This window comes from Ailuropoda melanoleuca, chromosome 1 (genome assembly GCF_002007445.2).
Source record: "Ailuropoda melanoleuca isolate Jingjing chromosome 1, ASM200744v2, whole genome shotgun sequence".
NCBI classification, from domain to species: domain Eukaryota; kingdom Metazoa; phylum Chordata; class Mammalia; order Carnivora; family Ursidae; genus Ailuropoda; species Ailuropoda melanoleuca.
In genome coordinates this window covers 37461701-37489618 of record NC_048218.1, presented here as the reverse complement: position 1 = coordinate 37489618, position 27918 = coordinate 37461701, and the positions used below count along the sequence as shown (strand labels likewise).

Genomic DNA, 27918 nt, shown 5'->3' with positions numbered 1-27918 from the left:
CATGACCTAATCACTTCCCTACTCACATCCTGCCTCCTTATACCATCACTTGGGGGGTTAGCATTTAGCATATGAACTTTGAGAGGGTCACAGACATTCAGTCTATATACTGTGCATTCCATAACATAAAGGGGAAAGGGGACGTGATTGCCTATTGCTCCCTGTTTCTATTTCTCTGTCAGCTGCTACCTACTTTTGCACTCCTCCTTATTTTGGGTGTGAGCTTTATTCACTTACTCATAGTTCAGGATTTTGGCTTGAAATAGTCTCTTCGGGATGAAAAGTCATCCTGCCTTTTGGAAGTGGAGGAGAGAGGTTTTTGTTCTTATTGAAAAACCTACAGCGTGGACCCATTTGGGTCTAACATAAGTAGTTCGTAAGATTTACTGAGCTGTGAATTAACATTGACTGAGTACCTACATATAAGGTGTTGCGAGAGGCACTTTATTTATATTATTGTTTTTAATTCTTAAGCTAAATCTGAGCTGGATGTACATAGATACATTAACAATAAGGAAACAAAGCTTGGTTTTCCTATTTGAAAACTGCTTCTTAAATCTAAAATGCCCAAGCTTGATTTGAAGTAAAACCTACCCCAAATCTAAGAAGTTGCTGGGGTACCATTTCCTTGTAAATATAGATAAATTTGACTATTAAAACCTATTGGACTGTTCATAATAAGGAATGCAGGTTTACCTATTGGAAATACATAGTGCTCCTCTTTGTCAGTGTGGTTTAGGATGATGACCAAGATTCACCCCTGTCCCATAGTTTTGATCCAGCCGAGAAAACAAGGAGAAGGAATAAAGCAGATAAAGATCACATCATTGGCATAGTCGTTGATCAGGCTGAATTGGAGATACTCAGTTTGGTTTACTCCCACAATTGGACTTCTAGTATCTTCCCCTAAGTTTAGATTCTGGGAGATTCAGTCCTAGAAAAAATCCAGACTTCAGAGAAGATTCCCTTAGACCTCTTCCTTGTCACATAGTTTAATGCCTCATTACTGTGAAAAGAGATTGATGGTTGCCCAGATTTGCCTTGAAAAGCATGGTCTGAGGCACGAACCTGGTGTGCCTACCCTGCAAAGGACAGAAGCAGGAGGAGCGTGCGCCTCTCTGCGTGGGTGCTGGCCTAAAAGAGAGACTGGGGGAGGGGCTGAGCTATATGTACTCCTTTTCTTCTCCTAAACTCAGAAGTCCTATCAAATATCACATCTCTCTTTCTCTGGGACGATTTAGAGCAGAGTGTTTTAGGTCAGTTTCCCTGGGAAAGAGAACCTAAGATACAGATTTGATTGTAGACAATTTATGGGGTAGAGTTCTCAGGGAAACATCTTTGTGCAATGAGAAAATTGGGCAAGAGAAGTCTCACTATGATTGCATTCAACAGAGGCTTAGTGGATTCTGTAAGGAGCTCTGGAGTTGGGGTGGTACTTTTTAATTTTCCTACTTTAAGTCAAGGTCGATGGGTTTTTATACATCTGCACTGACCAGTTTCTGGATGTGTTTCTCTGGAAAGGGGACATTACATTAGGCAAAGTGACTTTATTCTGCTGAAGGCAATTCCCAAGTCTCAGCATGGAATGGAGAGGGACCTGATGGCCCACCGCAGTATCCACTGCAGGGGAACTAAAGAATAGGAGTTACCCTTCCACTTTTCTAACTACTTAAAAAGAACAGAAGTTTCTGTGTCATATGCCCAAGCCAAGAAGGTAGGATAGTTGAAAGGAATGCGAGTTGGGTTCCTCTGTACAGGCTACGCAAAGTTGAGCAGACCAGGTAGCCCCAAACAGTGGCTGAGTTCAGGACTAAGCATCAACACTGGGTGGCTACTGAGCAGTCGAGGGAAGAGCTTGTATTCAGGGGAGACAGGTCTGGAACTGCTTCAATGTGCAGGTATCGAGGCCACCAAAGTGTAGGTCATTTTCACGTTCCATTAGGAGGCAAATAAATGAATCCAGCTATTTTGAGAGCAATTTGGTAAAGATATGTATGACATATTCATCAGTAGGGAAAGGTTTAATAGTTTTAGGTGCATTTTTACTTTGCAGCCATTTAAAGAAACTAAGAAAATCTGGAAAGTTCAATATGATACAATGCTTAGTGACAAAGTTTTCTGTAAAGGGCCTGATAGAAATATTCAGTGCTTTGCGGGGTCGCACTATCTCTGTTGCCACTACTCAACTCGGCTTTTATCGCATAGTGATTATAGCCACAGACAGAACTTAGATAAGTGAAGATGTCTGTGTCCCAATAAGACCTCATTGATGAACACTGAAATTTGAATTTTATTTGTCATGAAATGCTTTTCATGTGTCGTGAAATGCTACTCTTCTTTTTGTATTCCCTTCTTTCTCAGTCATGTTAAAATATAAATCCCATTCTTCTACTCTTAGCTCATAGGCCCTATATAAACAGAAGTGAGCCTGATTTGGCCTGTGGGCTATGGTTTGCTGGCCTCTAGGATAGTTCCATACGGATCATTCTTATCTGTCTACACCCACACACATGCATGTGTGTGCCTGCACTCCCTCAATAAAAATTATCTGGAGGCATATATCACAACTTTTAATGATCATTGCTCCTGGCAATTAGTGTGTGGCCTGAGCTTTGAAGCCAGACTGCCTGGTTTTATAAGCCCCACTCTATCACTTAGTAGCTACAGAACTTTGTGCAAATTACTTAACCACTTTGGTTCCTCAAATTCCTTTAAAAGATGCTTCATTGGGTTGTACTGAGGATTAAATGAATTAATGAAGTAAAACATTTACAAATGTGCTCTGCAAGTAATAGCTACTCTGTAAATTTTAGCTCTAAGGGAAGGTGATCAGACCCCTACTTTTTGTAGATTTAAAAAATACATTATTGGTGGAGCGCCCGGCTGGCTCAGTCAGTGGAGCACGTGACTCTTGATCTTGGGGCTGTGAGTTTGAGCCCCATGTTGGATGTAGAAATTACTTAAATTAAATCTTTAAAAAATATATTATTGAGGGGTACCTGGGTGGCTCAGTGAGTTAAGCCTCTGACTTTTGATTTTGGCTTGGGTCACAATCTCAGGGTCTTGGGATCAAGCCTCGTGTTGGCCTCTGCTCTGGGCATGGAGTCTGCTTGGGATTCTTTCCCTCTCCCTCTGCCCCTGCCCACCGTGCTCTTTCTCTCTCTCAAATAAATCTTTAAATAAATAAATATATATATATATATATGCCTGTGTATACACACATACGTATGTATATATTATTGAATTATATTTTACATATCATATGCTTTACCATTTTAAAGTGTACCATTCAGTGGTTTTAGTATGTTCATGTGCAACTGTCCCCACTATCTAACTCCAGAACATTTCCATCACTTCAACAAGAAATCCCTATATCTTAGGGATATAAAATATATCCCTGATATATATTCCTTCTTCCTCCTTTGCCCTGGCAACCTCTAATCAACTTTCTGCCTCCATGGATTTTTCTGCTTTGGGCATTTCATATGAATGTAGTCATACAGTATGTGGCATTTTATATCTGGTTTCTTTTCCTTAGCCAGTGTTTTCTAGACTTTTCCGTGTAGCATGTATCAGAACTTCCTTTTTAGAAGGAGATACTGTTCTATTGTATAGATATAGCACATTTTGCTTCTCCATTCACTCATTGATTTGTTCCTACTTTTTGACTAATACAAATGATGCTGTTATAAACACTCATGTACTGGTTTTTCTGTGAATTGATGTTCTCAATTCTTTTGGGTATGTACCTAGTGGTGAAATTATGGGGTTGAAAGAGAACTTTACTTTTTATTTTATGTACTTCTATATTTCCTGATTTTATCTTATTATTGGATATGCGAATATAAATATGATCTATCTCTATCATACTCAGATATTTTACAATGATATTAAGTAAATTCTGTTCTAGTATTCACCTTTCAGTGGCCGTAACCATACAATTCATTTCACTGAGATGCTGTCATTCTTATTTCCTGTTTTGCCAAGAATTTACTTAATGTAAAATATACAATGTAATTCATCTCAACCAGTTTGAATTAATTTTGCAAGTAAAGATTTGTTCATGAGGCCTTTTTACTGAAATACAAAGTCGATTTTATTTATAAGTTCCACTTCATCCACTATATTTAAATTTACCAAAAGGAAAAAGGGTCATGCTTTGTGGTGTGACTTCTTCTCTATAAACACAAGCTGCTCATGGCTTGAGATTGTTTTCATCAGCCGAGCCACAGATTTATTTTTCTTAGGATTCCTCATGTTATTTTAGCTACAATTTTGTTACATATTTATTTACCTATTTTTTTACTCTGAGGAATGCCATAATAGCTCAATATAAAATATACATAAACGGTTTCTTTTTGCTAAAATACATTTAAGTAGCCTGATATTAGAAAACAAAACAAAACAACATTCTCCACTATAGCACAGGTTTGGGAAATCTGGATCTAAAAGGGAATTGGTATATGTTGGTGTATCTTCTGGTTTCTTAAAAAAATTTTCAAATAAGCATTAGCCATACATTTGCATAAGTGATAGATTTGATAAGGAAATCATTATATGATTCTGCCCCAAACTATGATTATAGCCAGATATTAAACAGTGTCTGGTTTATCTCTCACTAATGAGCATATCTTCAGTTATGGAGTAAAATCAAGATTATGTATTACAGGATAGGACATTGACCCTTGTTAGACAGAAAAACAAAGCTACAATAGCTACTAGATCTTAAAATAACTTGCTGGCTAATGGCTGTGAAATTTTCCATAGGTACAAGAAGCTATATTTCTAGGGGCGCCTGGGTGGCACAGCGGTTGAGCGTCTGCCTTTGGCTCAGGGCGTGATCCCGGTGTTATGGGATGGAGCCCCACATCAGGTTCCTCCTCAATGAGCCTGCTTCTTCCTCTCCCACTCCCCCTGCTTGTGTTCCCTCTCTCGCTGGCTGTCTCTATCTGTCAATTAAAATAAATAAAATCTTAAAAAAAAACAAGAAGCTATATTTCTAGTATTCCCTCAGATGTTAAGGCATAACGGAATTATTTCTGAAGAGATTTTCATAATAATGGCCTTGATTAACCAGTGAATAGAATTACTCTGTTAAGAAGCCTGTAAAACATTCTTTGAGAACTTAAATTTTGATAATGGATAAGGAGCACTGGGCACCAATGGAGAAGTTAGGAGTAACCAAATGTCCTTTTTACCTATTTTTTTTTCTCTCCACAGACACTTGGTGTCTGATAATATTATGAAAGAATCAACTTAATACAAGTTTTTTTTGAAATTTTTTAAGGTGTAAGACCTGTGTACTACATTTTATAAAATGCATTTAATTCAAATCCTCTAATCTGAATATTTTGTGAAAGGGACCTCATTCAGAAAAGGCAAACATTGCATTTTAAAGCAATGTAAGCTATTATTGCTCAAAATTGTTATACAGTGTTCCCTTTGAAATAGGCTAATCAAACGACTTCAGTTGTTAAGACCATGGTGGTCAGTCTTGCTCAACACTATGTGGGTGCTTTACACTGCAATCCATGAGGAGAAACATCCGCATCTTTGTTTTATCAAATACAGGAAATAGAAAGCAGGACAGAAAGTAGCTAGCGAACCAGAGCAGCAGATAGAGAGGCAGTTTCTCTTCATGAAAGAGAGGTGGACATCAAGTTCCCACTTGCTTTTCCATTCAACCTTTAACTTTGCCATCTCTCTAGATCACATCTCAAGACCTGCGCTTTCTTGTAGGTGGTCTGGCGCTGACAAGCCTGGGCAGCAAAGATTGTGATTGCATGAAAGTTCTCAAAAATAACCATGCTAAACTATTTTAACATCCCCTTGCAAAATGTTACTAATTTTTTAATTTCCTGGGGGATATCAAATGGATTCAAATCATGGAGCTTTATATCCATTGGCTTCTTGGAAATCATTTCTCTCTCTAAACATGTTATATTTACAAAAAAAGACTGTAGGAAACCAGTAGTTACCAACCCAGTGCACTTGGGTATTTGCTTGATATCATAATTCTCCAGTTCCAGGCTTTACAATGAGCCAGAAATGTGGTAAGTTTGGACAGAAATCATCAGATAGCTACAGTAATAATTGACAGGATAGTATGATTTATATAAAAATATTAAAGCACTAAGGTAGTTTTTATCTAGAGAAGAGAGGGCATCAAAGTAACATATATGGTAGGTACTCAACTAAAAGCAGTTTCCTTCCTTTCCTCTTCACATCTTCTCTTGGAGCATATATATTAGCTTTCTGAATTCTGAAGGCTATGGGGTTAGGGATTTATTGAAGCCTTTTCTGACATTGTTAGTAATTTTTGTAAGTGATGAGGAAATTAGGAAATTTGCTGTAATCCTGTTTATAGGCACAGAAGCTTACTTCTAATCATTTGATTTTAGCAGGAGGACATAGTAAATGCCGTATTATAGAAAAGCCGGCCCTGGGACTATGTGATTTTTCAGTGGCAATTATGCTATTCAATAAAAATTTATAGATTTCTGTATACTCACCTGAAGGACATCATTTAAATCAGTTAAGATGTCACAAAGCAATAGTTGCAGATTTTAAAAAATGTATATGTTAGGATGTTTTTTGAACTATATTTTCTCTGGACTTTTTTAGGGTTTATTATGATTTGGTAACAATAAAGACTCAGTAATTAACAGCTAATTGCTTAACATTTTTGACAGACCTTTTTCTTTTTCTTTGGCTTATGTCATAATCCTATTTTCCACTGAGAGAAAAAAAAAACCACCAAAGGTATGTTAAAATATTTACACACTCGTGAATGGTGTTAGTTGTATAGGGCACATGTCCAGAATGACAATTTCGTGACCAGAAGGGTAATGGAAACCACCTTTGAGATGCATGCAAAATGCCAGGAGATCCCAGCCAGAGAGTGAGATCTGCATGAAAAGTAACTGGATGGTGAATCAGAGGGAGAAATGCATTCCAGAGCACTGCTGTCAGTTTCAAGTATCCATGGCTGGATTCTGTAGAGCCTTAATGAATTTCCCCTGCTCTCCCAGAGCCATGTAGATCTTGCCCATGCTGTCTTCTGGGCCTTGCTCCACTAAATGGTGCCATAATGTCACAATGCCCAAAGCATGGAGATTTTGTCTCATCCATCCTCCTCCTACTTTACAGAGCAAGTGCAGGAGCCTTCTGAGAGGATTCCAAATGTTTCAGGAGCATTTGCATAATAATAAAAATAATGGTGTGCGCGGGCGTGTGTGTAAAAGAGAACGAGGAAAGAGGAGATGAGAGATCTTATTAATAATTTGCTAACCCCTCCCCCAATCACTTAGGGGCGCATAAAAATGGTGGTCAGTACAGAGAACTTTAATCTTTGTAGACATGTAGAAATGTGTGTCCAGAGATGTGTATAGGAAAAGCAGATGACTAAAAAATAAACTACAAGACTCGCGTCACCACTTAGCTGTATGATGTTGAGCAAGTCTCATAACCTGTAAGTTCCTCCTCTTCCTTAGATGCAGAATAGAGATGATACTTCCTACTCTGTCGCAACTGGGAGATTCCAGTGAACTGCACGTGGTTGTGTTTCCTAGATGGTGCACATGACGGGGAACTAAAGCTCTCCTTATTCAATACATTGCATTTCAAACAGAAAAAGAAATTCACACTGGAAATGTGAGACATGATGAATAATTGAGATGCAAGACTTGAATGCCTCTGTCACTCCTTGACTCTATCTACCTTAATTTGCTTCTGTTCTTGAAGAATAGCTATGATATGGGGCATCTGGGTGGCACACTCCGTTGAGCATCCGACTCTTGATTTTGGCTCAGGTCTGATCTCGGGGTCATGTGATCGAACCTTGCATTGGGCTCCACGCAGTGTGGGGTCTGCTTGGGTTTCAGTCTCACTCTCCCTCTGCCCCTTCCCCCTGCACTCACTCTCTCTCTCAAATAAATGAAATTTTAAAAAAAAAGAAGTTTTGATATTTACTAGAGCTAAATTTCCTAATACTTCTATTTGCTGGCATTGGCCAACTGGGTGCTTTTGTATTGGTTGGGCAGACAATGGGAGAGATATAATAAAGAATCAAGAAGAGAAGGATTTGAAAGAGTATCAGGATGTCCATCTTCAAGACATTTTTAAACAAGTTTTGTTTTTTGTTTTCCTATTTATAACACTCTGCCTTGTAGAATGAGAGGGTACTAAAAAATTGATCCTAATCCCCTTGGATTTAAGTACTGTTGAGATAATTGTCCTCATCACTCATATAGATCAAAAGGAGATTTTGTGTGCAGATTGAGGCGGTTAGACTATATATAATTAGACTCTCCAAACTCCGTTAATGCATGCTAACCTTTAAAAGTTGTGAACTAAAAACTGATTCATTTTTCCATAGCAGTATTAATTTTGTAAACAAGTTTATATCTATTGCTATATAAATTGGGTAGGATCTCTTGCTTTCTGAAATATTTTCCTAAGAACTGCAAGCAAAACTAGGCAATGCCATAATTTTTTGACTGTTTTCTTAACGGAGACCTCATCAACTAGTTATGGTTGGAAGTTGGGTACTTTTTCAAACTACATCATGTCTTCCGGAGAGAAACGTATGTGCTCATCTGAGGGGAGAGGTCTAGAGGTTGAAAAAAAACTCCCAGGATATTCTAGTGTGACTCTGAATGGAGAACCCTTCAAAGCATTAAAAGTCCTGTTTCAGAGTCAGTGTGTTTTGTATTCACAAATTATCTTTTAGTAATGCTTTGCTTCTTTCATATCACATATAGGGGTACATGTAAATGAAACAGCTCAAATGAAGAAATCTGTTTCAGAACTTGTCCCCAGACAGATTCACATCAGTTTTCAAATAGGCTGCAAAGATCATATACAGAAATTCCGTACAGCCTGCGGAACTTACAGATTCGTTTTATTCCCTTCCAGGCTGTCTAACTCTTCTCTTATTGTTGTATTTATCAACAAAGGTTTCACAAACAGTTGTCTGTGGCCAACATGTTGTGAATTCCTTGGCAAAAAGATGACAAAAAAAGTCTTGGGAGAGACTGCTCGAGGCAAAATATGCCAGTCTTTGTTTGGATAAAGCCTGATATACTATGTACTTACCTTCGTAATTTTTGTCAGCTGTAAGCATGTGTTATAATGCTTATTTTCGTGGTCACTTCGCTTGGGCAGTATCAGGTGATGCTCGGTATCTTCAGAATCTTTGAAGCCCTATATATGTTTGCTTGGATTGAACAGTCTCTTCTGGAAAATGTCAGAACAAGCTTGTGTTTATATCACGTGTAAGTAAGATGAGAAATTACTGATGTCAATGTAGAACTGATGGATATGCAACATACCTCATTCTTACTGAATATTTTCCAATATGTTTTGCTTTAATGGAGAGATTGGTTACTTAAATGGGGAGAAAAATACATCTGTATCTCTGCAGTTCTGAAGTAATTTTTTAAAAATTTGGAGTCTTCAAATAACTCATTCTCCTAGGTATGGTGTTTCCTGTGTTGGTGTTGTGTCCCTAATTATGTTTTTATGGGTAAGCAGTGAATCCAGATTAGCTCTTGCTCTGGTTGGATTATCTATTTTCTGGATCATAAAGCTGTCACTGCATAACCTAGAAACCTCTTTAAAGATGCATGTTTGGCGGCATTTGTTATTCAACAGATGTCTGCATAGTTAGAATCTCTTGAGAGTATAATAACTTGTGGTTTTAGTTACAATAAGTGATCCAAGCATTTTTTGGTCTTGCTCCTCTCTAGTTCTGGGTGAAAGTCTGTAGAAGAAATTACAAAGGGTATTCCATTTCACTCTTCCCCACTCCCCCCTTCCTTTATTCTTTGTCTCTGTCTTCAAAGTTTTATTTTGTTTTGTTGTATATATCTGCTCTTGGAATTGGTGAACGGTGTCTATATTACATATCCTACCTCCCGGTCCCCAGTTTCTGTCACCTAAGAGGTTATCGAATTGATATTCAAATCTTGATCACAGTAAATTGCCACTGTACCCAAAACTACCCAATGCTGTAATTTAATATTTGTCCATGAGGTCAATTTTAAAATGACTGCTTCAGATTTGTAACTCCATATCCTGAGGTTGGAGTACTTGCCAGTTTTCCTGCTAGCTGGCCATTTTTACCTGCACAAGTATGAGGAAGTGGACGTCGCCAAAGGCAAAGGCTGAGGATTGTGCGCCCAGGGGAGTTTGTGGTTTCGGAGGGAGGAAGGTGGTGAGAGGGCAGGCAAGCTGCCGGGGAGTTTGCTGTCTGGGGCTGGGAAACAGGAGCAGCGGGGAACACCTGGGCACCGACCCAACCCGCTTGCCACCTGCAGTGCTTGCCTCAGGTGTGCAGGTGCTGTGCTTCTGACAACAACGTAGTAAATTATGGTCTACGAGGTGCAGCAGGTTTTCCATTTCTATTCGTCTTTTGAATCTGAGCTTAAAGATATTTGGCAAGTTTAGACGGTTTTCACCTCATTGTTTCCGACAGTACTACTACCTGGAAAATTTTAAGTCAATTCTAAATGTGCCTCGAGAAAACATCTTTATACACAGAAAGACATCCCTCTGCTAAGAAATTATTCCACTGCCATAGTTAAGTACTGCCCACCATTGTTTCAGTGCGCAAGAGTTGTAATGATAAGAAGGTCATTGGAATGCAAGTGTCATGATAAATTTAATCTTTGGTCTGGTTCAAGAGTACATTTTGTTTGTGATGACTTTAAAAAGAATTATTGTCCAACATCGAAGTACTAACTATGAAGATGCTTAATCCTCATCGAACTGGCTAAAATACTTGTAAAATATGAGAAAAATAATACTTATGTACCCACTATACAAAAAGCACTTAGAAATAAATGAGGAAATTGCTTTCCTAAATGCAGAGGAAATTGGCCAAAGATAAAACACAGAGAAAGAAATGCCTTAATCACAGAATGTTTACCTTCACTAATGTGAAAAGAAATGCAAATCGAAAGATACTTTTAATCTATAATAATTAGTAAAAAATAACATGAATATTGGTACAAACTTGCTGAAACATTTAGCACTCCCATTGAAATATGCAAATATAAGTTTACATATATGCTGAGTTTCAGCAATTATAAAAACATTTTCAGGACTTTGTCTTATCTATCAAATTTTCACATAAGTAACAAGTATATTTGTACACATGTGTGTGTATCCCAATGATGTACGTCTATAGAGAAGCGGGTTATTGACACTGCAGAGTAGAATGAATATTCTGCATCCCTCCAGAAGGGTTTGTCTACACGTACTGACAGGGAATAAAAGTTTTTCCGAGATAATGTTGCTGGTGAAATAAGCGTGTTGTAGCATAGTATAAATAGTGGTGTGGGTATGTATGCACATCTAAAGTATACTCAGTGAGTTCTGTGGTGACAAGAGATGTTATGTAGGACTTATACTTTCTAAATCCCCTGTAACTTAATATTAACCAAGAAATCTATGACGTTTTGAAATTTGAAAAAAAGATGTTCTTAAAAAAAAAAAAATGAAGGGAGGTGTCCATGGTGGTTAAACGTTTTTTAAACATTTACCTGAAATGAAATCATAGTTCCTGAATTGGATAGCTGTCACTCTTATTTTCCCCCCACTTTGTGTTTCTCCTACTTAGTGTTAAGGTGTTATCCTCACGTAGATCTTATTTAGAAATTCTTAACTAGCATTTAAACTGATTGCCCTGGGGCTCAGACAAACAAATCCAGTTGTATGATCATTACCAATGATAATTTTATAAAGTAGGAGGAGATAATACAACTGTCTCTTGCATCACTTTGTGATCATTTGTCAATGTTTCAGTGTCAGATTCCAAATTGTTGGTAAAGGTTGGATATTTTGATATAGTAGCCAACACAATGTTATATATACATAAATTTGTAATAAACACGACTTATTTTTATTAAAGCATGGATAAAGCAGGGGATTCTTTTTTTTTTAATGTAGGAATAAGCTACCAGCTTCTTTTAATCTAATGGCAAGCATTTTGATCCTAAAGAGTTTCTAGACTCTTAGTATCTATGAAATGAAAAATTTATATTTATGCATCTAAGTATTTCTTGACTTTTAGGTCATAAAATATTCTCCTACCCACACTTCCAGGTTTTACGTTCTTATGTTTTCTTCTTTTTTATCAGCATGTTCCCTAGTGTATGGTTACCACATTACCTCTTTTATCTATAGCAATAAAATTAATTGGAAGCATGTTCAACTTATTTAAGAGCTATAGTCACTGGTGTTGTCAAGTGATTCTTGCTGACTTAGAAGTAGGACATGCTTTCCTAATGGATATGACGCTGACAGTCACATTCCCTAAAACTCAGATGTGCCAGAGTGTAGTTTTTCAGTAACCTAAATTATTATTTATTTCTACTCAATAGCAGAAAACTTAACCTCATTAATTCTGAGTTTTCTTAGTCCAACTTAATATCACCATTGCTCTCAGTTTAGTACAAGGTCCAATTTAGAGTTCAGACATCTTCTCAGATTCTGTCCTCACCCTCTCCCTGGGTTTACCTCTGTATTCTTAGAATCACTGTATCACAAAAACTGTCAATTAAGAGTTTGCCGATTGCTTCATGATTTTGTCATTTCCTTTCTATCCTGGCCTTTGGTTCCAAACATATTCCCTCCCCCCACTCTGTTTCTCAGTGCATTCTCTGTACAGTGCTCCCCCAAGTGATGACCCATTTAAGTCAGGTTCAGCTTCTAGTGATTGTGATCCCTCCAGCATTCTCAGTTGAAGTGGCTGGTGCCATTTTCTCCTGTGCGGTACCCACATCATAGCCATCAGACATACTAGCAGGCCCACTAACATTTCCTCTGAGCTCACTCTTTTATCTTTTTTTGGGGTCCCATGGAAACTTTAGGATCTTTTTACAAGACCACCTAGGAATGGAGGGAAAGAGAGTGGGAAGTGTCCAGGTCTTTCATCCTTAGACACACCCTGTTGCCATTTCTCCTTCCTTATTTCCAGAGCCTTGTGTAAGAGGTGATCCTCTGGGGTGCCTAGGTGATGCAGTTGGTTGAGCGTCTAACTCTTGGTTTGGGTTCAGGTCCTGATCTCAGGGTTGTGGGATGGAGCCCTGCCCCACACTGTGTGCAGAGTCTGCTTGAGTTTCCTTCTCCCTCTGCCCCTCCTCCACTCAAATAAATAAATAAATAAATAAATAAATAAATAAATAAATAAAAAGAGGTGAACCTCTGAAGCTGTTGCCTCCCAAAAATTTCAGCTAGAAAGTGAGAAAATGAGTTAATAATGCCTTGTTACAGAAACAAATACTTCGAATTTTACAAGGCAATTCTCTTACATAAATCTTCCTTCCTTGACCACGACTTCTCTCTTGCTTCTAATTAATCTACACTTCTTTTCTGTGTTCATACTTTGGTCTCTTCTTAAGTCTGGATTTTTTTTTTCCTTTTTCTTTTGGTCATCAGGTGTTAGTGGTATTGGAACTGAATTGAGGAACTGGGTCTGTGGGCTTGCATTTCTGTTCAATCTTTTCTCCTAACTAAATCCCAGACTCTCAAACTCTGAAACCAACAGTCTTATGTCTTCGTTCTCTGGTCCCATTTCTGAAAACCACCTCATGATCCAAATGGCCACCCTGTGCCTTCAGTGTTCACACTAGGGAAAGTTTGTTTTTGTGGCAGCGGGAAGGGTTGTATATCAAAAATATATCAGTCAACGTGGAATGTCTTTTTTTTTTAAGATTTTATTTATTTATTGGACAGAGAGAGACACAGTAAGAGAGGAAACACCAGCAAGTGGTGTGGGAGAGGGAGAAGCAGTCTTTCCGCTGAGCAGGGAGCCCAATGCGGGGCTTGATGCGGGGCTCGATCCCAGGACCCTGAGCCAAAGGCAGACACTTAACGACTGAGCCACCCAGACGCCCCTGGAATATCTTATTACACAGTTGAAGTGGTCTTCATCTGAAGTATAATAAAGTACTGTGTAATCAATTACTGTATCTTAGAACAAACATTACAGATTTATAGTTTAATAAGGTTACTAAAAGAACTCTTTTGTTACCTCTGATATTGTTTCTGTTGTCAGGTGATTTCTAAACAGTGTGAAAAGGAACATAAAAAATATATTATTTTTTCCTCAAATTGGTTTAATGAAAGGATTTTGACTTGGAGAATTGTGGTAGGAGAGGTTAGTGACCCAGTCTCAGCAAATCTAGTCCATATGGGGGCAACCATATACAGTGTGCTTGAGACCTTTGACTCAGACATCAGACCACCTTGTTTTCAATCCTAGCTCTACCACTTAATAGTTTCATAATTTTTCACAGTCTCAATTTTCTCATTTGTAAAATAAATATTATTGTAGCATGGTTGGGAGCAATAAATGAAATATTTCATGAAAAGTACTTCACACAGTGTCTGTCGTATTCAGCCGTAGGAAAATGTTCACTGACATTTTTATGATGTTTATTTTCTCTTCTACTAAAAATCTCACAGACTAACCAATAAAATTAAAACCGAGTTACTGATATCAAGAAGATAAACATGGGTGATTTCAGACAACCAGTGGGGAGATTTCAGTATATGTGATGAACCAATTTCCCATACGTTTGAATTAGGAAAGTGAGAGGCAGAACAAGCCCGAATAGGAGCATACTAGCAGGGTAGATTTTGTGTTCTGGTAAGAAAAGCAGGAGAAACCTCAAAGGTATGTAGACCACATACGGATAGTAAGTCAATGATTTTGTCCGCTTCGACTCTAGCTGAGAAAACTAAATGTACCAGCTGACTCTTACATATCCTGATCTATCCTCATCAGTTGTCTAATAAGAAAAATCCCAGCCATTTCTCTGTTGCAACTTATTAGTAGTAGGGTGTTTTGTTTGTGGTTGTTCATTTTCTTGTGTTTCTTACGCCTATTGTTGAATTTTATGGATATTTTTGAAATACCTGGTAATTAAAGCAAAGGTTTGATAGAATGTACCATCACTAAGAAGCAGCTAAACCACAAGGACCACATTAGATATTTAATACATTCTAGGCCGTAGACGATTTGATTTTTTTAAGGTTTGCATTAGAGTAATGCAAAACTTGGAAACAAAAACCATGAAGAAATGAAGTTATAATGTTTNTGATTTTTTTAAGGTTTGCATTAGAGTAATGCAAAACTTGGAAACAAAAACCATGAAGAAATGAAGTTATAAGGAGGGAATGCCCTCTGTTATTCTGGTTGGAAAATGTAGAGCTATGGTAAGTAATGCAATAGTTGTACGCAGAAAAAGGCTAACATGATTTTGAAGGAGTCATATGTGTTTGCAAAGCAAACTAGGGATTGCCTTTATGTAAGAGGGAAAAAAAGACACTCAAACCACTTGATGATTCCAACACTATTCATGACTTGCCGTGCTGACATTCTATAGATTGATGGGGTCTTCAAGTGTGGAAATACTGAGTCATACAGAAGATGAGACGTTTCAATAATGAAAAAAATATTTATGCAGTCAGCAGACTGTCAGCTAAGGTGGTTTAGATTATAAGAGTCACCAAACAGAGACTGTGTCAGGTTGCAAATTATTCTAAACACAAAATCATTTGAAACGAGTAAAGCAAATTTAGAGTGAATGGGTATACCCCAAGTCCTTTTATTTCTTCCTTCCCCTCCTGTTTCTCCTCTTCCTCCTCCTCTTTTTTTCAAAAGAAAACTATTAACTCTGTATCTAAACAAATACTAGTCTCATGAGAAAAAAAATTAAGATGGAACTAATCTTTTTTCAGAAAAGTGTTGCTTTTTTCCCAGTGTGCGAGTGCTATAGATAGCGACTTGTGGTTCTATGAGGTGCCTCTTTGTCTTTTCCTGTTTGTTCTCTCTCCCTTTATGTAGTCTTTTTGTAGATTGTCTTACTGTCTCCCATCAATGACTGACTAATTGTGTCTGTTGTGTAATGGCACCCATTGTTTTGTAAAATTCTTTGACAAGTTGGAGGGACAAGAGATGAAATCACTGCAGCTGTTTTAGTAACAATTATAATTTAAACCCTACTNTTTAATGAAAGGATTTTGACTTGGAGAATTGTGGTAGGAGAGGTTAGTGACCCAGTCTCAGCAAATCTAGTCCGTATGGGGGCAACCATATACAGTGTGCTTGAGACCTTTGACTCAGACATCAGACCACCTTGTTTTCAATCCTAGCTCTACCACTTAATAGTTTCATAATTTTTCACAGTCTCAATTTTCTCATTTGTAAAATAAATATTATTGTAGCATGGTTGGGAGTAATAAATGAAATATTTCATGAAAAGTACTTCACACAGTGTCTGTCGTATTCAGCCGTAGGAAAATGTTCACTGACATTTTTATGATGTTTATTTTCTCTTCTACTAAAAATCTCACAGACTAACCAATAAAATTAAAATCAAGTTACTGATATCAAGAAGATAAACATGGGTGATTTCAGACAGCCAGTGGGGAGATTTCAGTATATGTGATGAACCAATTTCCCATACGTTTGAATTAGGAAAGTGAGAGGCAGAACAAGCCCGAATAGGAGCATACTAGCAGGGTAGATTTTGTGTTCTGGTAAGAAAAGCAGGAGAAACCTCAAAGGTATGTAGACCACATACGGATAGTAAGTCAATGATTTTGTCCGCTTCGACTCTAGCTGAGAAAACTAAATGTACCAGCTGACTCTTACATATCCTGATCTATCCTCATCAGTTGTCTAATTAGAAAAATCCCAGCCATTTCTCTGTTGCAACTTATTAGTAGTAGGGTGTTTTGTTTGTGGTTGTTCATTTTCTTGTGTTTTGCTTACGCCTATTGTTGAATTTTATGGATATTTTTGAAATACCTGGTAATTAAAGCAAAGGTTTGATAGAATGTACCATCACTAAGAAGCAGCTAAACCACAAGGACCACATTAGATATTTAATACATTCTAGGCCGTAGACGATTTGATTTTTTTAAGGTTTGCATTAGAGTAATGCAAAACTTGGAAACAAAAACCATGAAGAAATGAAGTTATAAGGAGGGAATGCCCTCTGTTATTCTGGTTGGAAAATGTAGAGCTATGGTAAGTAATGCAATAGTTGTACGCAGAAAAAGGCTAACATGATTTTGAAGGAGTCATATGTGTTTGCAAAGCAAACTAGGGATTGCCTTTATGTAAGAGGGAAAAAAAGACACTCAAACCACTTGATGATTCCAACACTATTCATGACTTGCCGTGCTGACATTCTATAGATTGATGGGGTCTTCAAGTGTGGAAATACTGAGTCATACAGAAGATGAGACGTTTCAATAATGAAAAAAATATTTATGCAGTCAGCAGACTGTCAGCTAAGGTGGTTTAGATTATAAGAGTCACCAAACAGAGACTGTGTCAGGTTGCAAATTATTCTAAACACAAAATCATTTGAAACGAGTAAAGCAAATTTAGAGTGAATGGGTATACCCCAAGTCCTTTTATTTCTTCCTTCCCCTCCTGTTTCTCCTCTTCCTCCTCCTCTTTTTTTCAAAAGAAAACTATTAACTCTGTATCTAAACAAATACTAGTCTCATGAGAAAAAAAATTAAGATGGAACTAATCTTTTTTCAGAAAAGTGTTGCTTTTTTCCCAGTGTGCGAGTGCTATAGATAGCGACTTGTGGTTCTATGAGGTGCCTCTTTGTCTTTTCCTGTTTGTTCTCTCTCCCTTTATGTAGTCTTTTTGTAGATTGTCTTACTGTCTCCCATCAATGACTGACTAATTGTGTCTGTTGTGTAATGGCACCCATTGTTTTGTAAAATTCTTTGACAAGTTGGAGGGACAAGAGATGAAATCACTGCAGCTGTTTTAGTAACAATTATAATTTAAACCCTACTGGCGCATTTAACCATTCCCTTTNCTTTTTTTTTTAAGATTTTATTTATTTATTGGACAGAGAGAGACACAGTAAGAGAGGAAACACCAGCAAGTGGTGTGGGAGAGGGAGAAGCAGTCTTTCCGCTGAGCAGGGAGCCCAATGCGGGGCTTGATGCGGGGCTCGATCCCAGGACCCTGAGCCAAAGGCAGACACTTAACGACTGAGCCACCCAGACGCCCCTGGAATATCTTATTACACAGTTGAAGTGGTCTTCATCTGAAGTATAATAAAGTACTGTGTAATCAATTACTGTATCTTAGAACAAACATTACAGATTTATAGTTTAATAAGGTTACTAAAAGAACTCTTTTGTTACCTCTGATATTGTTTCTGTTGTCAGGTGATTTCTAAACAGTGTGAAAAGGAACATAAAAAATATATTATTTTTTCCTCAAATTGGTTTAATGAAAGGATTTTGACTTGGAGAATTGTGGTAGGAGAGGTTAGTGACCCAGTCTCAGCAAATCTAGTCCGTATGGGGGCAACCATATACAGTGTGCTTGAGACCTTTGACTCAGACATCAGACCACCTTGTTTTCAATCCTAGCTCTACCACTTAATAGTTTCATAATTTTTCACAGTCTCAATTTTCTCATTTGTAAAATAAATATTATTGTAGCATGGTTGGGAGCAATAAATGAAATATTTCATGAAAAGTACTTCACACAGTGTCTGTCGTATTCAGCCGTAGGAAAATGTTCACTGACATTTTTATGATGTTTATTTTCTCTTCTACTAAAAATCTCACAGACTAACCAATAAAATTAAAATCAAGTTACTGATATCAAGAAGATAAACATGGGTGATTTCAGACAGCCAGTGGGGAGATTTCAGTATATGTGATGAACCAATTTCCCATACGTTTGAATTAGGAAAGTGAGAGGCAGAACAAGCCCGAATAGGAGCATACTAGCAGGGTAGATTTTGTGTTCTGGTAAGAAAAGCAGGAGAAACCTCAAAGGTATGTAGACCACATACGGATAGTAAGTCAATGATTTTGTCCGCTTCGACTCTAGCTGAGAAAACTAAATGTACCAGCTGACTCTTACATATCCTGATCTATCCTCATCAGTTGTCTAATTAGAAAAATCCCAGCCATTTCTCTGTTGCAACTTATTAGTAGTAGGGTGTTTTGTTTGTGGTTGTTCATTTTCTTGTGTTTTGCTTACGCCTATTGTTGAATTTTATGGATATTTTTGAAATACCTGGTAATTAAAGCAAAGGTTTGATAGAATGTACCATCACTAAGAAGCAGCTAAACCACAAGGACCACATTAGATATTTAATACATTCTAGGCCGTAGACGATTTGATTTTTTTAAGGTTTGCATTAGAGTAATGCAAAACTTGGAAACAAAAACCATGAAGAAATGAAGTTATAAGGAGGGAATGCCCTCTGTTATTCTGGTTGGAAAATGTAGAGCTATGGTAAGTAATGCAATAGTTGTACGCAGAAAAAGGCTAACATGATTTTGAAGGAGTCATATGTGTTTGCAAAGCAAACTAGGGATTGCCTTTATGTAAGAGGGAAAAAAAGACACTCAAACCACTTGATGATTCCAACACTATTCATGACTTGCCGTGCTGACATTCTATAGATTGATGGGGTCTTCAAGTGTGGAAATACTGAGTCATACAGAAGATGAGACGTTTCAATAATGAAAAAAATATTTATGCAGTCAGCAGACTGTCAGCTAAGGTGGTTTAGATTATAAGAGTCACCAAACAGAGACTGTGTCAGGTTGCAAATTATTCTAAACACAAAATCATTTGAAACGAGTAAAGCAAATTTAGAGTGAATGGGTATACCCCAAGTCCTTTTATTTCTTCCTTCCCCTCCTGTTTCTCCTCTTCCTCCTCCTCTTTTTTTCAAAAGAAAACTATTAACTCTGTATCTAAACAAATACTAGTCTCATGAGAAAAAAAATTAAGATGGAACTAATCTTTTTTCAGAAAAGTGTTGCTTTTTTCCCAGTGTGCGAGTGCTATAGATAGCGACTTGTGGTTCTATGAGGTGCCTCTTTGTCTTTTCCTGTTTGTTCTCTCTCCCTTTATGTAGTCTTTTTGTAGATTGTCTTACTGTCTCCCATCAATGACTGACTAATTGTGTCTGTTGTGTAATGGCACCCATTGTTTTGTAAAATTCTTTGACAAGTTGGAGGGACAAGAGATGAAATCACTGCAGCTGTTTTAGTAACAATTATAATTTAAACCCTACTGGCGCATTTAACCATTCCCTTTCTGACATCCAGCCCAGCCTTGCAACAGTGTTAGATCAAGGATCAAGGAAACATCCTGTGATCTGAGCACCCACACGGCAGCAATGATGCTGCCTTTCTTCCCACTTATGCAGTAGCCTTCCTGCATGTGTTGGTATTCGGATTTAAACAACTTAAGAGCAGTCATTACTTTGTCTTTTCTCTTCCAAACAATTATGCCAAAAATCAAGGAACCTGAGGTAAGTGACTTCAAGGGGGTATACGCTGAAGGTGCTGGGCTAATTGTCCACGTCAGAAATCAGTCAGCTGACTATATCAGAACCAAATCAGAGTCACATTTTCTGTGTCCTGTTTGATAAACTTCTTAATCACTTTAGCTTGGAGTTGGAATTCAGACGTGTTCACTTATTTTCCTTTGGTCACTATTTTTAAAACCTCATCTGTAAATTTCATTTTCTTGCTATGAAGTATAGATTTTTATAAGCCATCTTAAATATTTTCCGGAGGAAGATGTGAAAAAATAAGTACATTTACAAAAACAATATTTTGTGCTATTAGCTATGAACCAGCTATGTCTGTTTTACTGGCATTATTAGATCCAGTTTTTAACCATGTCTAATTGCTCACCGTCTTGCATAGCAATACCACCATGTACTAACTACATTTCAAAATAGCACCAGAATTTACTCTTTTAGTTCAAAAGTATCATTTTCATTGCTGAAAAGTATTAACTGAAGTGCCGCAAAGATTGGTTAACTTGTTTTCTCCAAATTTTAGCCCCTTTTGGAATTAGAAATAAGAAGGTTTTGTTTATATTACTTTATTGTATTTATTACCACTCGTACGCCAAGAAAATAAAAACCACAGTAAGGGACTTCTGTCGTACAAATAGCACTTCTCTAGTCTAGAGTTTTTGTCAACTGCTGTGTTGGTTGGCTTTTTGAAAATTGTGAGCTCGAGCACAGAATTGTTTTAGGGATCAGGTCATCCTTAAGCCATGCCCCACAGTGGCTTGATTGTCTTTTCGGCTTCTATATCCAATGCCTTGTAGATTATGCCTACTTCCACTTGCTTCCTGTATTAAAGCTTTTCATTTTTCTCACTGTCACCTTTCCCAGGTCTACAGCATCAAGACAAGAGCAAGGAATCCCCATGGTACTGAAATACAGTATTAGCAAGTCAGGTTGGAGTGTGAATCCGTGGGCCCACTGGGAAAGATGCTGCCAGGATTTTCCATTCTGCAGTGGGACACGATAGACATGCAAGGAGAAGAGGAAGTATCAGCCAGCTGACTTTGGTTGGGAGCCTTTTCTTGAGAAAGCGGAGTGGGTCCTAGACATTGAAGAAAAGCATTTTTGTTTGTTTTTTTCCCCTCATCTGAGCCTTTGCCAACTGTGCAACTCTCTTTTTTTGTCTTGCTTTTATGGATACATGGTTTAATTTTTGTTTCCTTTTGATGTTGGGTTTTGTTTTGGTTTTTTTTTTTCCTTTTTGAACCAACCACCTTGTCAGGAAAAGATGAACCACAAATGAAAATGCTCATTCTTTCAGGAATAAAATTTTGTAGCTCTGTGTGTATCTATTTTTGTAGAAATACAGAAAGTTTGATTTAGCATTGATGGGCTATTTTTGAGGGATGTATTTTTTTTTAATATTGTAAAAATTGTTAAGTTCTGTTTAAAGAACTTGCTGTCAGAGAAGCACTGGCAAAACTGTTGAGAAGGCTTGTCTTTAAGATGTCTGTGATATTCTCTGTGCTTTCTAGGTTACCTCAAGTGTTTGATAATTTCTCCTTTTTTACAAAAGTCGCACCATAGCCACGGCAATATAGTATTGTTTTACATTAAATCTCAGTGAAGATTTAATTCCATGCTAGCTCACTTAGCTTTGAGTTATATGCATAGCTTGAAAAGGAAGTTTTGTTAATGACCACACTAAAGAAAGGATATTTCATTACTTCGATTTGTCCCAAAGAGTACTTGGAGGTTGACTAAGAAGAAAGTTTGCAGAAACTTTCAATCAGATGGAGAGTTTGCCTAGAGTGTGTAATTGTCTTTCTAGCCCATTCAACTTTGACAAATGGAACCAGTTTATATCCAACTACTGGAAAAAAAAAATTCATTTACCCATGCTATCTTTGATTGCCAGTGGCTTAGTTTCCTTGTTTCTAATTATGCAGTGATGACAATTTTTTAAGGTCATATTTTAAGTGGATTTTTTTTTCCTGGAGATGGTTTGAAGCGGTAATATTTGGGAAGGTACTAGGTGTGTCACAAAGCCTTTAATTCAATGGCTATTTCTGATAATGTTACTCATCATTGTAAATTGAAAAATAATATATATGTAATATTTTAAACATTTTTTTCAAGACTTGTTTGTTTAAATTTGGTCTTAGTTGATTGAACTCTTTTAAGAAAACTTTTTAGAGCAAATGAAATTTCAAATTGGAATTTATGCCACAATTACTTAAGTTGGGATAATAAATTGACTATTTATTCTTTGAAAAGTATCCTTGAAAACTCAGGATTCAACTTGGCATGGCCCTCAGGATCTAAATAAGGTGAAGTTGGAATTATCATTAAGACCTTGTTAGGAAAAGATTAGGGTTATAAAAGCAATTATTAATATCTTAAGGATTTTTGATGCAAAGTCTATTCTCTTGTAGTTGCTTCCAGAGATGGGTCGCATTAAAAAGTGTTATATAGAAATTTTAATTTGGTAAAAGTTTCTCAAATGTGCCCTGTCCTGGTCTTCACCCATACGAAATACCGTGTTTAGTGAAATACCACTTTCCATTTTAAATTGTGTATATCTTGTGCATAAAAATTTTAGCTATAAGAACAGCACAGCCTCTGCTCAGCTAGGCAGGGTTCTTACAGATAATTTAAAGTAGTTCCTTATCTCTGTTTTTTGCATTAGTTTTCTTTCCTGGTGCCTCTGGTGAGTTATAAATCTATACACTCTCTTGTATTCTTATCATAAGTTGTTTCTTCTTAACCAGATTCTCCTTAACGCAATATGCATATTTTTACCTAATGTGAGGTCAAAACTTAAGGAATTTTCGACTTACAAGTGATATGAACTTAGATTTCTAGGGAGTGGCTTGGTTAAATTATCTATATTTTGATCTATAATTTGATTTGCTACGGTTGTATGTACTTTGCCCAATCTGTGGAGCATGAAGTTAAATGAATCTATAAAATTGGTTTCCTCTTGTGTCCTCCTGAGTTTTCAAAGACAAGTATTCGGCAGTTCCCATGGGATGACTCACTGGGGATTATTTATTTTCCTCCTCTTCCCTTGGAACCTATTAACTTCCTTTGCAGTTTCTCTTAGAACAGCGTTGTACTTCAACTCATTCAGATCATTCAATTGGATTTTCCCAATTAAGGGAGGAGAAAAGTATTAACTCTCTGCTTCTTTCCTTATTCTCCATTGAACTGAATTCAAGGAGAGAGAGACAGTTGTATAGCTACACCCTGAATTTGGACTGTGTTCTGTGCCACTCCTGGTAACTATAGTATGAAAGGTTCCTTGGATCTGGGGCCCAAGAAAAGTTGGGGGCCTGAATTCTGCTGTATCCAGGAAAGATTTGTAAGTGAGGTCTCCTGTTGAGAAAAGGCATTGTTGACATACTGCAAGGATTAGATCCTTGCACAGACAAGGAATGGATCAAAGTCTAAGTAAAAAGAGAATGCATGTCTCTGTAATTGCCTGGCATCCCCTTGATTTTGTTTTGTTTTGGGGTCTTTTGGTGTTTTTTTTTTTTGCCTGGCATCCCCTTGTTATGATCATTACCTTCACCACCAGAAGTTATAAAAGAGAATGAGTTGTAATTTATCATGATAGTCTGAATTTATTTTGGGTTTAAAATGCTATCACTCACTGGGGCTGCTTTTCTCACATCAAAATGATGCTGTTGTACTTAGAGGCTTCTAACCTGCTTTACTAAGGGCTATCAACTTCCTCCCCCATTCATTTGGAACAGCTCCATCTTTGACTATTTTAAAAATTAGGCTTCATTCAGGGTTTTTAAAGACTGTGAGCTAGACCCTATTAAATCATCTCATTTATTAGACAGTTAATCTAGGCTTCGACTGCTAAACTAACATGAGTTAAGGAACAACGGAATATTGATAAGTTAGATCTCAACAGGCTATGTTGTCCCTCACGTTTATTTGAAAAGAGCCTCTAAATTTAATTTTAAAAAAACAATGTTTGTTCTTAAGAAAGTTAACCATCCCCTCCTAACTTTCATCTGTAATTTTTACTTTCTTTCTCTGTCCTCTTAAAATTATTTACATTATTATTTTAAGCAAAAATGGCCAAGGTTGCTCTACATTTTGCAGATGAGAACCAGTGGGTTGCAAATAATTTAACAAATTAATTCTTTTAACTTTATAAAAAATTTTTTAAAAAAAGCAAATTCTAGGCACTGGCATAAGACATGCCCTTGAGGAGCTCATTATTCATTTTGCAAATCATATTTCCTATTCCTATTCTAAGACCTGCAGAATAGGGCAGAATCTACCTAGTTTTTGCATTTGCTTTCTGGTTTAGTGTTACATTTGTCATTTAAAGTTGCAATCAGAAACTATATTTCAAGAAACTGAATTCTGTTTCTTAGTGTCCCTTTGTTGCATAGTGTTTACCAAATTAAGTCAATGGGGCAGTGGCATTAAGTGGTGGAAAAGGAAAGTTTATATATTGGAGTGTTGACTGAGGGATGAATAGAGAAGCAGAATGAATTAATGGAAAAGACCATTGACTTGTGCATTAGGTCATTTTCTGAATTCTGGCTTAGCCACAATGAGATATGTGTGATTTGGGGTTTATTTATCTTGTGAGATAATAGTACCTAACCCGCAGGCTGTGAAGTGTGGAAATCAGTATCTATCTATCTATCTATCTATCTATCTATCATCTATCTATCTGTCTATCTATCATCAATCATATCTGTCTCATAGTAGATGTTCAATAAGTGACAGGTACCACAAATGTCTGTCAATTAAGTAAGTCATAAAATTGAGCTCCCAGATGTCCCTTCTTTATGCTTTCCATAGTCATTTCTGCAGCAATCAAATAGATAAATGACTGCTTTTTCATAACACATTGTTGCAAGAGAATCTTGTCCACTATTTGTTGAAGATAAAGTGTAAATTGCTTAATTATTTCTGTTACTTTAGTGTGTCATTTATGAAGGAAAATAAATTAACCTTTTAGCGGTATGTAGGTCCCAACTGTGAGTTTTCTTACATTTCCAAAATTTTATTCATCCAGGATCCTATGTATTATTTTCTCCCAAATTAAGGCAACATCTTTACTAAATCACCAAAGTTTATATTTTTTCAGTTCTATTTTGGGCTTCCTTAGCACCTGGAATAAAAACCTCTCTTTTGAAGTTATTCATTTTTTTTTTACTTGCCTTGGAGGAAAAATTGCAAAATATGGTGGAAAAAAATTGTTTGCATGAAAAGGGGAGGGAAAAAAATCCCTTTACAATCTCAGCAGATTTACTCTGCTTGAGAAAAAAAGAAACAATTTTATTGGAAGCAGATGTTGACACTGTGTCAGTTATTGAAGATGGAAAGAGTTCACTTGAACCATTGCAGTTACAAAGGAGTATTGATGGCAGTTAGAATCCCTGTGATTGATCACCTTCACAGCAGACATAAGGACAGCAGAAAAGCAGAAACTGTATGAGACCAAGACTGAAATCAGCCTGCTGATTTTCATCTACAGGATCTTTAGGACCCAGTTTTGTTTCGTTTTGGGTTTTCTTGTCTCCAGGATAAAAGACACACCTTTCAGAAAATTTAAGGCTTCTTGGAGAAATTAAAATTTATTCTCCAAAAACATGGCCCAAGAACTCTTTAAATCTCTTATTAAAGTATTAAAACTCTTTTAAAATCATTTTAGAAAAATTGGGGTATAGTTTTAGTTCAAAAATGTATGTGGAAGACAAATATATAAACTACACAAGAGTGGATGATTGAAGATTGGGGTATGGGTGGGCCCTGCAGGGAACCCTCAGTCTCAAGAGCTTCAGAGTGTTAATGACCTTGGTAACGTGGTCATGGATATTGGGCACAGAACAGACTTCAAGAATTTTTCAGCGGCCTTTTTTCTTTTAGTGCTCTCTGGGAATTTCACCCTATACACTTTTCCAAAATATAGAAATAGCCATTATTACTAAAATATCTTGATTTTCTTATTTCCTTTATTGTCCATTATGCTTTTTTGTTTGTTTGAAAAATATTTGTATAGTTTCGAATAATTGATTAAACTAATGTTCACTTGAAATTGCAATTTAATTAGATCCAATAAATTTATCTGAATCCCCTTTTAAAGTTCCAAGAAATACTAATTGAATTAAGTGTAATTTACCAATTCCATGATATAAGTAAACAATGATACCGTCTAGAAAAGGGCAGGTGACTGTCAATTAGCTTCCTTTTTAACAATTTCTGGACTAATAAATTTTGACATAAGAATAACTCTTTTAGAATATAAGATTCTTTAGGGTTTTTTTTTTTTGTATGCATAAGATGTGAACTTTTCTAATTATATCTCTTTATACTAATAGAGATGTACATTTTTTTTATGCTGTGGCTAGGGCAAAAGTTAATGATTATTACACACATGATTTAATTTCTTAGGATATTTACAATCTTGGATATTATATATGATTTAAAAAGACTATTCCATACATTTTTCTGGATATGCAGTATAGGGAAGGGATTTTGTGTGAATTCTTTGTATCATTTTAAAGTGCATATATTGAAAGGGAAAACATGGATTAATTTTTTTTATCATATAAATCTAGGTAAGGCGAAATACTTTTATTAAAAAAATAAATAGTATGGAGGACTTTATATTTGTCACTTGATTAGGCAAACTGAAAACTATTAATAGAAATATTATCGTACAGCATTGAAATATAACAAAATNATTATCGTACAACATTGAAATATAACAAAATTCCAGACTTGTTAGTTTTATGAGCAATTTTATGCTATCTTAATTTTACATTTCCAGAAAGACAAATTAACTAATCTTGCCTATGTTGTCAGTCTTAATTTACAAAATTCATAAAACTTTTAGTTTTACAAGCTAATTATAAAATATTAAATTTTTTTTCTGTTTTTCTTGGGGTTCGGGAAAGAGGCATTTTCATATTTCTGTTCACTCTTCAGATGCAGGTCACATAAGTATGTGTCAGTGATAAAAGATGGTGGAGGACTTTGTAGTAAAAGCAATGTTATCTTCAATATGTTCAATAAATAATTTAATGTGAATTTAATGTTTATATTTTAATGTAGCATTTTGGTTTGGTCTGCATTTCTTGACAATTAACTAAAGCTCTGTTTTCTTCTTATCCAATTAAGCAATTCATAAATATCTTTGGAAATTAAAACATCTTAGTGTTTTGTTTGTTTGTTTTTATGAGGTTAATTTCTAAGGCCAAGGAATTTAGTTGTTACAGTGAGGAGTGGGTTATAAAACAAGCATTTATAATGGAAGAGCAAGTGAAATGGGCTATGTTAATTATATAACAGCAGGAAGCTTGCAAATGAATTTTTTAGTACAATGTTTCTAAAATTATCAAATGACTCTTTAGGAGAAGTGCATTTTGTTGCTTTGTTTTTACAGTTGTTGGATACAGAACTTGCTATAAGTATTGTGAAAAAAAAAACACCAAAAAACGAAGCAAAAACAAAAACAAAAAAAAACTTTCCTAACAATTTCTTGGCACTGAAGAACTGCACCTGGAAAGGAAAATTCCAAGACCTTCTATTTTTGAAGGAAGCTAGAGTTTTCCTA

The 27918-nt window shown here is 36.5% G+C and overlaps 1 protein-coding gene across 3 annotated transcripts in view; it reads left to right on the top strand.

The window, feature by feature from the left end:
- The window catches only part of VGLL3 (vestigial like family member 3), a 51795-nt gene extending 25454 nt beyond the window's left edge, over positions 1-26341 (top strand). For all 3 annotated transcript variants that reach the window (XM_011228064.3, XM_011228062.3, XM_019802254.2), the window contains exon 4: positions 21213-26341. In XM_011228064.3, the coding sequence (XP_011226366.2) occupies positions 21213-21256 (44 nt within the window). In that variant the 3' untranslated portion in view covers positions 21257-26341. The remainder of the gene's footprint in view (positions 1-21212) is intronic.
- The last annotated feature ends 1577 nt before the right edge of the window (positions 26342-27918 follow it).